Source organism: Lampris incognitus, chromosome 19 (assembly GCF_029633865.1).
Source record: "Lampris incognitus isolate fLamInc1 chromosome 19, fLamInc1.hap2, whole genome shotgun sequence".
Classification (NCBI taxonomy): domain Eukaryota; kingdom Metazoa; phylum Chordata; class Actinopteri; order Lampriformes; family Lampridae; genus Lampris; species Lampris incognitus.
In genome coordinates, this window is record NC_079229.1 from 23,532,728 (window position 1) to 23,547,693 (window position 14,966).

A 14,966-nucleotide genomic window follows, 5' to 3' on the forward strand; every position below is an offset into this window, starting at 1 on the left:
TGAAGTCTCCGGGGGGAGGTAAGGCTACACCGAACTTCTGGGTGAGGAGAGCTGCAGGGGTCAGGATTAGAGGTGCTTCTGGGTCAGAGGAGACAGGCACCAGAGGTCTTGCATTAATAAAAGCTGTGACTTCGGCCATTAACGTTGTCAGAACCTCATGAGTTAGCCTAGTGTCCAGCTTGTAGGAGCATTGAGTCGAGGATGCGCCGCGCAATACCTATCATGCGCTCCCATGTGCCACCCATGTGAGATGAGTGGGCTGGGTTTAACACTCAAGAACATCTCTGGTCGAGTAGGTAGTCTTCCACACTCGTCTCACCAGGACTCGGAGGATCTAGCTTTAGTTCTCCGGACGCACCGACAAAGTTGGTCCCACAGTCAGACCACAGCTGCTTAGCAGGACCTCTGATCGCGAAAAATCTGCGAAGTGCATTGACAAACTAGAGGAGCTCATAGTTTCTATCACCTCGATATGAACAGCTCTAGTGGACCTGCACGTAAACAGAACCGCCCATCTCTTACGGTTGGCCTGTCCACCTTTCGTACGGCGTTCAATGACCTCCCATGGTCCAAATACATCAAGCCCAACATAAGAAAATGGAGGATCAATCTGTCAACGCTAAGCAGGTAAGTCTGCCATGCTTTGCTGCTCTATTCTGTCTCGTAGCTTCCTGCAAGTCACGCATCTGTGGATGCTGTTGCTGATAGCTCTCTTTGCTCCTACTACCCGTGAACCAACCTGATGCTTTACAGTTGCATGATGGTGACGGATGAGCAGTGTAGCGATGTGATGCTTCCCTGGGATTAGAAGAGGGTTGCCTTCATGTCTCAGAAACTTCGACTCTGTAAGGCGTCCTCCTACCCGTAGTAGGCCATTGTCATCAATGATTGGGTGACGTTTGCGGAGGGAACTGTGTAAGTCTCATTTTGCCACGATGCATTCGATTTCTTTTGCATATGTCACAGTCCGGCTCGTAGGCTGCGACAAAGATGGGAGACCAGACAAGTTTGCAATTTTGCCCAAGCACATTTATTTAAAAAAAAAAAACGACAAAGAACAATGAAATAAACGTAGTAGTCAGTCCTCAGCTCATGAGCAAAAAATGACGAGCCTCCGCCCCTGACCAAGATCCTGCAAGACAAAGAAGAACACAAAACCACAGGCGCCCCTAGTGGAGCGGAGGGGTCGTCACCCCCCCCCCCCCCATAAAAATGGGATTCCCATCGGGAAGCCGGCAGACTACAGCTACTTCAAAAATCAAAATAGTGAATAGGCATAACTTTATAGCTTAACTGCTCTTAACCATATACATGTTCTGTACAGACCGGTTCTTAAAGAGTCCCCCCCAGCCAACCAACTACACCCTGCAACCCAGCAACTCCGGCACCTGGAGAAGCATTTAAGAGTGACAAAGAGCGATAGAAGGCCAGAGAGGTTACACATTAATTAAACAGTACAGTACAACTTAAGAGCAGGATGCTCTTAACAAAGCATCTGCCACAATATTTTCAGAGCCTTTAATGTGGCAGATATCCAAAAAAAAAAAAAATCCACTGCATCAACCTACGGTTTGGGCAGCGTAGAGAATGCAAAAAGGTTATTGGGTTATGGTCTGTGTGTAGACCATCAGAGGGACAGAACCAGAGTCAACATAGACTTCAAAATGTTGTAGTGCCCAAATAAGTGCAAGCGTCTCCTTCTCGATAACAGAATAATTTAACTGAAAAGAGTTAAAATTCTTCGAGTAGAAACTCACAGGACGTTCCACACCCCTGCCATCACACTGAAACAGGACAGCGCCTGCTCCTACATCACTTGCATCCACATGCAGCCTGAAGGGCCTGTTCATGCATGGAGATGCAAGAACAGGGGGTGAACAAAGAGCAAATTTAACATTGTCAAAGGCTTGTTGACAAGAAACTGACCAAATGAACTTTGCCTTGCTTTTAAGTAAATCTGTCAAAGGAGCTACCACAGTCGAAAAAGTTTTTACAAGTAACCCACAAGACCCAGAAAATGCTGGAGTTCCTCCTTGGTTGCTGGCACTGGATACTGCTCAATTGCAGTCACTTTTGCCTGTACTGTACGCACGGTCCCCTGCCCGACTACCAAGGTAGGTGACGGTGGCCTTAGCAAACTCACACTTTGCCAAGTTAACTGTCAGGCGTGCATCACCCAGACAATCGAACAGCTTTCTAATATGAATCAAATGCTCTTCCCACGTATCGCTGTAGATCACAACGGGGTCGAGGTACACCGCAAACCCCTCCAGCCCAGCCACGACCATATTCACCAGGCTCTGGAACGCCTCTGGTGCATTACGCAACCCAAAACTCATGACTGCATAAGAGAAAAGACCAGAAGGGGTTATGAAAACTGAAATTTCTCTGGCTCTTTTAGACAGCGGTACTTGATAATAACCCTTCAGTAAATCAAATTTACTGACCTACTGAGCTGAGCCGACCTGATCCACACAGCCCTCAATACGTGGCAGTGGATACGCGTCTGGTTTAGTGACCCCATTTACCTTATGATAATCTGTACAAAACCTAGGGCTTCTATCAGACTTATCAACCAGCAAAGACGGTGACGCCCAGCTAGAAGAAGAAGGTTCTGCTATACCGTTCTCAAGCATATATTTTATCTCTGCGTCCATCACTTTTCGTTTTTTCTCTGACACCCTGTAAAAAACGTTGGCGTGGTTGGCTGCGCCTCGCCTACATCAATATCATGCTCTACCAAGTGCATACGGCTTGGTGTACCATTAAACAAGCACATATAGCTGTTGATAAGAGCACACCTCACCTCAGACAGATGCCCAAACAGAGACACCAGATTTTGCAGTGTTTCAGAGTTTTTTTAACCGGCCAGGCAACAAGCTCTCGTCAGGCGGTGTAACCCCGTCATCCTCCTGCACAAAGGAGGAAGGAAATAACAGAACTTGCCACCGTTGCAGCCACTGAAACTGGTTTAGGAGACTTTCTGCCCCTCACCACTTTAGGTTAACTGTGACGCACGAGCATAGTAGGTTTCAACAGGTTTACATGACAAAATTGAGTGGACTTCCTACGCCCTGGCGTTGAGAACAGGTAGTTTTGATCTGAAACCTGACGTAACACTGTAAACGCTCCAGTGAACTTAGCCTGAAAGGGAGAACTAACAATTGGCAACAAAGCCAGAACCTGATCACCAGGACTATACTGATGCTGCTCAGTTTTATGGTCATACAGACGCTTCATTTTCTCCTGTGAAGAGGTTAACCTTTCTTTAGCCATTTCCCCCAGCTGCATACAACCAATGCCGGAACCCATTAACATACCCTATCAAGTTATTTGGAGGCTCCGGTTGCACTACACCGTCATGCAGCAGAGTGAGGGGCCCACGCACTGTATGCCCAAAAACAAGCTCATTAGGGCTAAACCCAGTGCTTTCCTGCACCACCTCTCTGGCATCCAACAGTAACCATGGCAGCCCTTCTTCCCAGTCCTGGTTCAACTCCACACAATAACTCCGCAACAGAGACTTCAGGGTGTGATTAAATCTTTCTAGAGCCCCTTGACTCTGAGCATGTTATGCTGAAGACTGATTATGTTTAACCCCGTATCTGTTTCAAAACTTGAGCAAACAAGTGAGACGAAAAATGTGAGCCCTGATCACTCTGTATTACCCTTGGAATCGCAAGGTGGAAATGAACTGTGTAAGCACTTTTACCACCGACTTAGCAGTAATGGAATGAAGCAGATATGCAGTCGGACGCCTTGTGCTCTGACACCTCACTGTAAGCAAATATGTGCTACCAGACTTCAAGCGAGGTAAAGGACCCGCACAGTCAATTAGCAGGTGCTCAAATGGCTGCCTGACTGCCGGAATAGGACACAGAGGAGCTGGCTTTATGCTCTGGTTTGGCTTCCCAGTCAACTGACATGTACGACATGTTCTAATATACCTGGACACATCCCTCTTCACACGAGGCCAGAAAACAATATCGCAGAATATAGACATAGGTCTTACAGACCCCCAGATGTCCTGACTGATCATGAGACGTCTTCAGCGCTTCACCATGAAACTTGGAAGGAACAACAATCTGAAAAACGGGATCACCAACAAAGTTTCCCCATGTGGCACCCATTTCCTCACCAACAGGTTGTCCTGCAGCAAGTAACCACCCGCAGCCCTCCTCCCATCATCAACGCCGAGAACTCCATCAAACAGTTGACTTAGCTAGGGTTCAGCTCTCTGCTCCCCCCACCAGGTCACTACGAGAAACAGACAAAAGAAAATCAGGAATAACCACAAATGCGGAACAGTATTTTCTAACTGCTCCAGAACGACCAAATCACACAAAGCATCATAAGTATCAACTTTCAAAGCTGTACACCATCGACTAAAATGGGTAACCAGCTCCCTGGCGCGCTCAACATGCGTCTGCTTCCCAGACTTCTCCCATGTCCGAAACCTCTGGCGGTATGCCTCAGGCACGAACTCGTAAGCCCGCAACACTGCAGCCTTGACCGTTGCATAAATTTTACTCTCAGCCACAGTGAGAGCAGAATAAGCCTCCTGCGCTTTAGTCGTTAGGACGCACCGCATAAGTAGTGTGCGGTCAGCGTCTGACCACTCTCTATTCTCAGCTACATGCTCAAAAAGGAAGGAAAAAAGTATCTGGGTCCCGTTCGCAAAACAAAACTAAATGTTTTGAGCTCTCTGTAGGATATCGATGGCCTTTGCTTCAGTAGGAAAGGACTTCAGTGCGTCGTCGACATAGAAGTCTCGTTCTATGAATTGTCATGCCTCACTACCGTATTCATCTTCTGCCTCCCTTGCTGCCATTCTCAGCCACTGCTGGGGAGGGACTATTGCCGAAGACATGGACTCTCATGTCTATCACATCTTTGCTGAGGTGGTTGTCCTGACACCAGAGAAAGCGAAGAAAATCTCTGACCTTCCAGAACAACAAAACAGCAGAACATCTGCTCTATGTCTGCTGTGACAGCAACAGGTTCCTTTCGGAAGCGGAGAAGCACACCCAAAAGGGTGTTGTTGAGTTCTGGCCCCGGAAGCAGCACATCATTAAGAGACACTCCATTAAACTGTGCACTCGAGTCGAATTTTACCAGGCTCTGTGGGTGGTAGACACCGAAGGTGGGAAAATACCGTCTCTCTTTATCTTTGTCACAAGGTGGTGCCAGTTCTGCATGATTGTTATCGAGCATCTTCTGCATGAACTCGACAAAGTGTGCTCTCATGTCTTCCTTCTTGTCTAGCTGGCATTGAAGAGACATAAGCCATTTGTAGGCATAGGGTCTGTTGTCTGGGAGTAAACGTCTGGGGCTGCGAAACGGTGATGGGTCGACCCAGATGTTCGTTTAATCTTTGAAGACTCCTTCCATCTTCTTCAGAAAGAGCATGTCTTTGACAGATGGCGCAAGCTGGTTGTCGGTATCAGAGCAGCGAAAGACCGCCTCTCCTAAACTCTTCAGTGGGTCTTGAGTATGGGCTTGAAGCTTGAAGTTGATGGGGAGTGGCTTTCGAGTAACTCAAGACTGAAGTTCTCCTTCACATTGATGCGGCTGTCACAGGGGGTGAGAAGGTTTGGGCGTCCATTATCTAACACATGCGTTTTTAGACCACTCACTTGAGTTGGCTTGTGAGCACTGCTGAGGCACACATCGCCTATGATAACCCAGCTCAGGTCGAGCATCTGTGCATATGGGTCGTTGTCTCTGCCACTGAACTGCTTTCTCACCTTGTGAGCTCTCAGAAGGTTCTGTCCAATGAGCAGGAGGATGTCTGCATCTAGGTCGAGGGGCAGTATCTCAGCAGCTATTGACCTCAGATGGCGGTGGTGTAGTGCAGCTTCAGGAGTGGGTATTTTTTCTTTTGTTAGGGATAGCATTACACTCAATGAGCGTAGGGAGAGAAAAATTCATTTTCCCATCTACTGACTCTATTGTGGGTGGCACGGTGGTGCAGTGGTTAGCGCGGTCACCTCACCGTAAGAAGGTCCTAGGTTCGAGCCCCGGGGGGTAGTCCAACCTTGGGGGTCATCCCGGGTTGTCCTGTGTGGAGTTTGCATGTTCTCCCCATGTCTGTGTGGGTTTCCTCCAGGGGCTCTGGTTTCCTCCCACAGTCCAAAGACATGTAAGTCAGGTGTATCAGCCATACTAAATTGTCCCTAGGTATGAATGTGAGTGGGTGTGGGTGTGTGTGTATGTTGGCTCTGTGTGATAGTCTGGTGGCCTGTCCAGGGTGTCTCCCCACCTGCCGCCCAATGACTGCTGGGATAGGCTCCAGCATCCCCGCGACCCTGAGAGCAGGATAAGCGGTTCGGAAAATGGATAGATGACTCTATTGTGTAGCCGCAAGCTCTTCTACCTGATGTTTCTCCTACGCCAGCACAGGTCTTCAGGGTGTATGGTTCAACTGTGCTTTGAATGTCAAAGATGTCAAAAAACTCTTCGCAAGTCTTTGCAAGAGACAGATTACTTTGGTCGTCAACAATTGCGTACATCTTCTTGCTGTTGTGTCACTGACCTTCAGGGAAGACATGCACAAAGCAAATCTTCGAGCAGGATTTTCCTGTGAATCCATTTCCGCATACCTTTGTACACGTTGCTGTAACATCCAGCTTTGATGAGCTTGCTTCCTCCCCGCCATGCTCTTAAGGGGAAGAGAGGGGCTTGGTTGTCTGTGGTGCTGGGCCAGGGTGAAGAGCTGCCAAGTGCCTCTCACTCTCACACTCCACACACCTGATGGTGACATTACAGTCCTCTGCCTGGTGACTGGTGGATGCAAGGCAACAGTTGCAGATGTTGTTGTCTTTGATTAACTTCTTTCTGTCTTCAAGCAGCATCATCCTGAAACCGCCACATCTCTTCAGTGGGTGTGGCTTGTGATGTATAGGACAGTGTCTGCTTAGATCTTCAACTACCCTTTTCTACTTTTGTTGTTACCTCTGCTCACACGTCTGTCTTGTCTTGTGCACTGTAACTGATGGCCTTCTGTTGTAATTACCCAGGGGCTTTTCTTTTTTGAAGCTGACAGAGGAGATAGAAGCTGTTGTAAAGCTTGGGTCATTCCTTGCTCTGGCCTCTTTCTGCACAAACTCAGAAAAGACAGAGAAAGGTGGGAAGGCCACTCTATGCTCTTCTTTAACTCTTGACCCAACTGTTGTCCACTTTTCTTGGAGGTGAAAGGGTAGCTTCTCCACAACTGGACCTACTCCCCTGGCTGTGTCGAGGTAATTTAAACCAGGTAACTATCCATCTAGCTTTGCAGCTAAGAGTTCTAAGAGCAAGTCTGATAGCTCGCGGAGCTTGCGAGGTTCTTTGCTGGGGAGCTTTGGGACGTTCTCTATTCTAGAGAACAAGGCTCTTTCTATTGCCTCTGTTGAGCCATAGCATTCTTCGAGTCTTGTCCAGATCATACCTACACCAACAGATGGATGACATATGTTGACTTCTTTGACCCTTCTAGCTTGTTCTGAAGACTCTGGGCCCAACCACTTGATGAGCAGGTTTACTTCTTCACTGGCAGTAAGACCAAGGTCTGCAATGGTACTCTGAAAGGTAGCCTTCCAGCTGAGATAATTCTCCGGCTTGTCATCAAACTTAGTCAGTCCTCCAGTTACCAGCTGGCTCTTTGCTAGGAACCTGGCGAGGTCAGTGGTTGTGTTGTCAGTAGGTGCAAGGTTTGGGTTACACCTCCACTGTGGTTGTAGCTCGCTGTAGGAAAGCCATTGTAGAAGTGTATCTCTTTGCAGCGCCGGGTTACTGCCCTCTGGTGGTGATGAGTGGTATTGATTTGATCTTGTCTGAAGTAAGATGTGAACTCTGGTGAAGGTTTCACTTGTTTTTGCTGAGGGGTGACGTCACCATGCTGAGTGGACTTGTCTTTCTGTCTTTGAGTGAGCTCAGTGTAGTTGCTTGAGTGTACTCACTCACTTTCTGCTCTGGGGTTATTTGGATGGGCAAGAACTCTAACTCTTCACTTCGCTCTGCAATAAGCTGAGCAGCAGCAGACTGCATCACCTCTGCTTTGGCCATGAAAGTGTCAGCTTCTTTCTTGGCTTGAAGTGAATCAAGAGTTGCATCTAAGCGGACCTTTTCAACATTTGCATTAGCTTCTATGCGAGCCTCCTCTAATTTAATGTTAATTTCTTTGTCAGCATAGGCTGCTCTGGCTTTAGCAGCCTGTGCTTCCGCCAGTGCCAGTGCTGCTGCCATACTGGCTCTAGTTGATGCAGACAATCTTTTCGAAGATCCTGCTGATGATCTAACACTCAGCTTTCTTGAAGATTTTGAGGAATTTAAGGAGTGAGAGGAGAGTGACTTATTCTCCTCACTGTCTTGACCTTTAGCCTCTAAATTTTCCATTATGTCGATGAATGCTTGACTTGAAAAGGCTTTGTCAGTTACTGACCTCTGGCATCCATGTCAGAGTCCGACAGTTAGTTGATGTCCCTCGCAGAGTGCTATCTTTTCACTGTACTGCTACACCCAATGTGACTCTTGTCCTATATTAGGATTTTACAGCCAGCTAAACTCTCCCTTGCATCATATCCTCCAAGGAACAGACCAGTGTTATACATGGACAGGATTTGATAACGAGGAAGTGTGAAACTGAAAATAAACATACAAAAAAGCATACATCAGTATTGTAGCGAATTCGGGGGACAACGCAACCACAGAAACTGCCGCGGCCGGGAAGCGAACCCCTGTCGCCCACACCGCAGGAGTAATCGCTAACCGCTAGCCTAAAGGCTCAGACCCGCCAGCCAGCGGCCAGCGTGTCTTCTTATCCATGCATGTTACACTATACAATACAAAATTGCTTACTCAATCTAGTTAGGATAACTAATCATCTATTTTTCAGGAAACAAAGGTAAGTATAAAAGTTGTAACTAATCAGGTATTGCATTGAACACTGTATTTACACTAGCATCAAAAGTATAGCCTGAATGTCATCATTAAAATGTGCTGTCATACCATCCATCCATCCATTGTCTTAACCGCTTATCCTGCTCTCAGGGTCGCTGGAGCCTATTCCAGCACTCATTGGGCGGCAGGTGGGTAGACACCCTGGACAGGCCGCCAGGCCATCACAGGGCCCGCCCACACACACACACACACACACACACACACACACACACACACACACACACACACACACACACACACACACACACACATTCCTTTCTAGGGACAATTTCGTACCGCCAATTCACTTGACTTACATGTCTTTGGACTGTGGGAGGAAACCGGAGCCCAAGGAGGAAACCCACGCAGACACGGGGAGAACATGCAACCTCCACACAGAGGATGACCCGGGATGACCCACCAAGGTTGGACTACCCCAGGGCTCAAACCCAGGACCTTCTTGCTCTGAGGCGACCCGCTCCAACCACTGCACCACCGCGCCGCCGTGCTGTCATACATGTTACCAAAATTATACAAACTGTAGCAAATATGTAAAAAAACAACCTTTAAAATAAAGATTCTAGCAGTGATGGATAATAGCTTTACTTACAGATATTGTCACTCAAAGGGGTAGAAACTATATGGCTAATGAGGAAGCATGAATATCGCTGCACTGAAGAAGCACCATTTTCTTTGTTGTCACAGGAAAAGGAAGTAGCTGAAACTGCAGTACTTAACTACGCCGCAAGAAGGCAAAAGACGCTAAAGATAATGGAACTATGCCCCTAGTGGCAGGGAGGCTCTAAAAAGAAAGGAAACCATTCCATTACAAGCGTCATGGTTTCTGTTTGAAAATGATATTGATGAGATGAGTGTGCTGGTTCTTCAGTACCATTGTTTCTCGACTGTGACGTGCCAGGGACTTTCTGCTATGACATTCTAGGGAGCCGTGCAGCAAGAAGTGCCACGCTGCAAAATACCCCTCTGCTTCTTTGGCATTTATATTTATCAGAGGGCAATACCAATTCATACTTCCACTTCCCTATCACGGTTTTTGCACAAGAACAGCTGCAGAGGAGACGTTGTAGTTGCTTGAGGATTTGAGCAAATGAGCTTTTTGGTGATGGCACAAGAGCTAGTAACACCTCTGCTCCTTGGTGTGAAATTAATTTACAGCTGTAGAGGAGCTCAATCAGGAGTCGTGACAACTTTCTCGTTCGGCTACACAACGTGCACCATTTATTCCTTCACCATAACAACAACAACAAAAACCCGCCCAGCGGAAGTGTGTCACTTTCAACACGCACCGAGAAAACCGCAGCTGTAAACAAACGTTCCTACAAGCTCAGTAAGGGGGATTATGTATCCCTATAACCACTACACAGCCTTCTTTTGTTTTGGTGACACGCTCACTGGCCAGAGGCTCAGCAGCCGGCAGGTGACATTTCCCCATCGGCCTGCAATCAGCCAGTATGAGTGGCACCTACTTACTGGTTGGCCTGTGATTAGGGGCACCTGCCATGGTCTGTGATCTCGGCTCTCCATCTCCTGACTGGTGCTTTGGTTCACCTGCGCCCAGTCTCCTTGATGGGCCGGTGATGGTGTGCACCTGTGCCGGGGACTATTTGGCTGGGTGTTTTGCAGTCATTCCCGGTCGGGTCTCGGGGAGGCTTCACGTTAGTCTGCGGAAGCGCTTGGACCCCCCCCCCCCGAACTCTAATGTGCCTCCTCTGTGCGAGAGAGTGTTTCATCTGCCTCCTGTGTGTGAGAGTGTTTGCTTAGTTTAGCATTTATGTTTATTCTAGTTTGCATTTTTGCCTGCCCTGCGTGGCAGCAGTCTTTTGTTATTTGGTGTTTTGTTGAAGTCCAGTAAAGCGACTTAGTACTTCCCAACTGCCTCTTCTCTGCAATTGAGTCCAAATACACCGTTACATTTGGGGGGTGTCCCCCCCCTTCCCCTGTGTCTCATGATGGTTTTCAGTTTCAAGCGTCATTGGTCCACGGCTTTATAAGTGCTCCACCTGTGGTTATACTATGATGATAAATAGGCGACGACTTGAAGAAATGTGACAGCCTGTGAAGAGCATGCGGGTGTATTCTTTCCATTCCGGCCTGACGGCAGTGATTCATTAGTTTTACTCTCAAACAGACCTTACCTGAAGAACTCTTGACAGTCACTTAAAGATACGGACTGTATCGACCATTCAAAGACTTTCCATACCCATGGACAGGAGCTGGATGTGATGTGTATTGTCTATCTTATTTTGCAAAAAACCCAAAAAAAACTGCATCAACGTCAGCACGTGACTCGGTGGTTAAAGGCTATATATAGGGTGGTGTAAGCATCAGAGGCTGAGCCTGACAGCAAAACCAGTGAATAACCCAACCAGACGTCTTCATCGAAGTTTTATTGACATCACAGCAGAACAGTCGAAGAAGAAAAAAAACAAAACAAGTGACGACTCCACTGAGCATCCACTGGGTAAGTGAAGGGATATTTTTTTAATTCCTAACTGGATTTCTGTGATATAGTATAAACTCCTTAGTGAAAATTTTTTAAAGTCTAGCATTGTGTGGTACTTAAATCTCCGCAGCGCTCCACTGAATTTGGGTCATGTAGAAAGTTTGAGCGATGTGAGATGAGCCTTATATGATGACTTGTGATTTTTAAACTGTTACCCTTTTGTCCCCATCCTTGCAGATAAGATGGACTTTCAATTTCTAATCAACGTGACAGCTGGATCTCCCACCGATGAAACTGTAAGCATTATTCGCCGTCATATAAAGCGGTCATAACACTGAAAAACCCAAATACCACAGACTTGATGGGCTAATGAACAGAGCATCTCTGTGCTGAACGCCCCCTGATAAAGACCCCCTGCATGCATGATAGCTGAGCTGGAATAAAACCTGTTGCAGAGAGGCTTTGATTGCATCTTAATGTTCTTACTTTACATGGAGTTATCACAGCACATGATGCGGTGGTGCACATTGCATTCTTCATTTCTTGGTACCTCTTTTTTTCCATTGAAAAAAGTATGGGTTTTTTTTGTTGTTTTTTTTTTGTTGTTTTTTTTTCGGTTTTTTTTTGTTTTTTTGTTTTTTTTTGCTACACCACATTGAAGTTTGTCTAAAGCACACGTCTACTGTGTGCTCACACACAGACACACACGCCAGACAAAGTCCTGGCAGAATCAGCATCAGAATTAGCATTTGCTTTGGGGAAACAATGAACCTCCTATCTCTGTCCTACATCTGTGTCAAACACAAAGTACTGGGTGCACTGACGTGTGCTGCCGGTCCCTATCTGGAGCCCCCTAGGGATCATTTAGCAGCCCCTAAGATTTGGAAGGCAGCAGGAAGTTGTGCAGTGGTGTGGTTTCTCCAGCGCAGACAGAACCTTGCTGCACCTTGACGGCGGTTGCCAAACAGTTGGGTTAGCGGAGTGAGAACCTCATCAGCAGTGTGTGATGTCGTGTCAGTGCATCCCCACTATACGTGCACCTGTGTTATGAAGCCCCGATAGCAGACCAAAGTTGAATAATGCAGACAAGAAAAAGACGACCCATAAAAACAGCATAGACAGGAAACACCGTTGCTGTAAAGTTTTTGTTGTTGTTGGTTTTTTTTGTGTGTGTGCATGAAACCCATTATTTGATCATTTGACACATTAGTCATTAAGATAATCCTCACATTTGAGAATGATCCTCTCTCTGTTTGCAGGACACTGGCTCTGGTTTTACAGAAGACTACGTCACCTACTCTGTAGACAACTCTGGTATGTGTGACAAGAGCAGGGTCAGGTATTTCCGGCGGTATTATGAACCACCGCTCTTCTATATCATCTTCGTCCTTGGTGCCCTGGGCAACCTGATGGTGGTTGGGATCTATGCGACTATTCGTAATCGCCTGAAAACCATGACTGATGTCTACCTGCTGAATCTGGCTGTGGCTGACCTCCTGTTCCTGGGCACACTGCCCATCTGGGCGACAGATGCCAAGCAGGGCTGGGCGTTTGGCACGGGTACCTGCAAGGTTGTCTCAGCAATGTACAAGATTAATTTCTTCAGTAGCATGCTGTTGCTCACTTGCATCAGTGTGGATCGCTACATTGCCATTGTGCAGGTTGCCAAGGCCCACAACACGAAGAACAAGAGGCGCTCCTATAGCAGGCTGGTCTGTCTAGGTGTCTGGGTCACCTCCGCTCTCCTGGCCCTGCCCGAGTTTATCTTTGCCACGCAGAAGAACGACCTGCAGAATCAGTCCTTCTGTGTTCTGGTCTACTGGAACAACTGGAACAACCGGACCAAGATCATCGTGCTGTCCCTGCAGATCTGTATGGGCTTCTGCTTGCCATTAGTCGTGATGGGGCTCTGTTACTCTATAATTATTCGCACTCTGCTGCAGGCCAGGTGCTTTGAAAAGCACAAAGCCCTACGGGTCATCCTTGTCTCGGCGGCTGTGTTTGTCCTCTCTCAACTGCCGTACAATGGTCTCCTGGTGATCGAGGCCTTGCAGGCAGCTAATACCACCATCACCGAATGCGACACCGTGAAACACTTTGATATAGCTGGACAGATAGCCAAGAGCTTGGCATACACTCACGCCTGCCTGAACCCAGTCCTCTATGTCTTCCTCGGTGTTCGCCTCCGGAACGATTTCTTTAAGATGCTGAGGTGGTTTACTTACTGTTTTGGCAAGGGAGGTTGTAGTGAAGCTCAGGCAGTTCCCAAACCTTCCTCTGTCATGTCAGACACCGAGACTATGCCAACTCTCTCCTTATAGATATCTCCTTCCCCAATTCCCAAAACCTGAGCCTAGATTTCCACACTGATGATTTTTACAGTATGATCTTCCTGTGAAGGCCTTACCACAGGTCCTTTGTCACCCTATAAGGTTTGCTGAGACTTAAGACAGGTTCATAGTCAGTTCAAGCAGAAGTTCCTTGAAGTTTGCATTCAACATTTCCTGTCACTCTAGACAAGCTTGGTGTGTTGTTACATGCCTTCGTTAGGGACTGTGTTACCCAGAATCCTAGATGTTCTGTTGCAGGCTAGTGAAGTGCAAAAGGAAGGCGAGAGAGACAGTCTTCTGGCATGTGGGATAAATAAAAGGTTCGGAAAAGGAAAATTTGGAAAAGGTCTCGGTCCATTCATTTGAAAACAACAAACAAGACACTTGGTACCAAAATTGAATAATTTCAATTAAATAATCCTTACATTACTTTTATAAAGTTTATATTTCTGTAAATATTGACAGTAGTGTGTATTTTTTGTGTTTGCTTATTTGCCAAGTTGACAGTTTTTTTTCCTGTTCTGTATTTACAGTGTGCTGATGTTGTTAAATAGTAAAATTAAATTTCTACTTTTGATTTACGGGTGCAAAACAATTGAAGTGATTAAACATGCTGAAATCTGAGTCACTTTAGCACTGGTCATGGCATCTGTTTCTTTCATGTCTTCTGTAGCTGTGCACAATCCCAATTTGTGCACCACTTATAAAGGGGGGGGGAAGAAGATGTCAGTAATAAACTATAATTTGAAGAATAGATTACTGTTGCATGTGGATTTGGTAGTATCTGGGATTGTTTCTGCCTCTCTACAGACTTTTTTTTTTAGGGGGGGGGCATTTTCCCCCTCCTTTTTTCTTGCCAATTACCCCACCCTTCCGAGCCGTCCCGGTCTCCACCCCCTCTGCTGATCCGGGGAGGGCTGCAAACTACCACACGTGGAGTCGCCAGCCGCTTCTTTTCACCTGACAGTGAGCAGTTTCACCAGGGGGGACGTAGCGCGTGGGAGGATCACACTACTCCCCCCCCCCCCCAGTTCCCCTCCCCCCTGAACAGGATCCCCGACCGACCAGAGGAGGCGCTAGTGCAGTGACCAGGACACATACCCACATCCGGCTTCCAACCCGCAGACACGGCCGGTTGTGTCCGTAGGGACGCCGGATCAAGCCGGAGATAAGACGGGGACTCGACCCGCCAGCTCCCGTGTTGGTCTCTGTATAGTCTTCTTAATGGAAAGTGCTTCCCCTGGCGTAACGTC

General features: G+C 47.2%; 1 protein-coding gene across 1 annotated transcript; it reads left to right on the plus strand.

The window, feature by feature from the left end:
* The first annotated feature begins 3,465 nt into the window (after positions 1-3,465).
* Positions 3,466-13,841, plus strand: ccr9b (chemokine (C-C motif) receptor 9b). The gene is made up of 4 exons (XM_056299215.1): positions 3,466-3,530; positions 7,490-7,569; positions 11,621-11,679; positions 12,643-13,841. The coding sequence occupies exons 1-4, from the start codon at positions 3,466-3,468 to the stop codon at positions 13,702-13,704; spliced, it is 1,266 nt and encodes a 421-aa protein (XP_056155190.1). The 3' UTR covers positions 13,705-13,841.
* The last annotated feature ends 1,125 nt before the right edge of the window (positions 13,842-14,966 follow it).

Excerpts from the sequence above, each read along its gene's own strand:
- ccr9b (XM_056299215.1), top strand. The coding sequence starts at position 3,466 with ATGGCAGCCCTTCTTCCCAGTCCTGGTTCAACTCCACACAATAACTCC. Across the intron at positions 7,570-11,620 it reads CTGCAATGGTACTCTGAAAG|ATAAGATGGACTTTCAATTT; the intron begins GTAGCCTTCCAG and ends CCATCCTTGCAG. Across the intron at positions 11,680-12,642 it reads GATCTCCCACCGATGAAACT|GACACTGGCTCTGGTTTTAC; the intron begins GTAAGCATTATT and ends CTCTGTTTGCAG.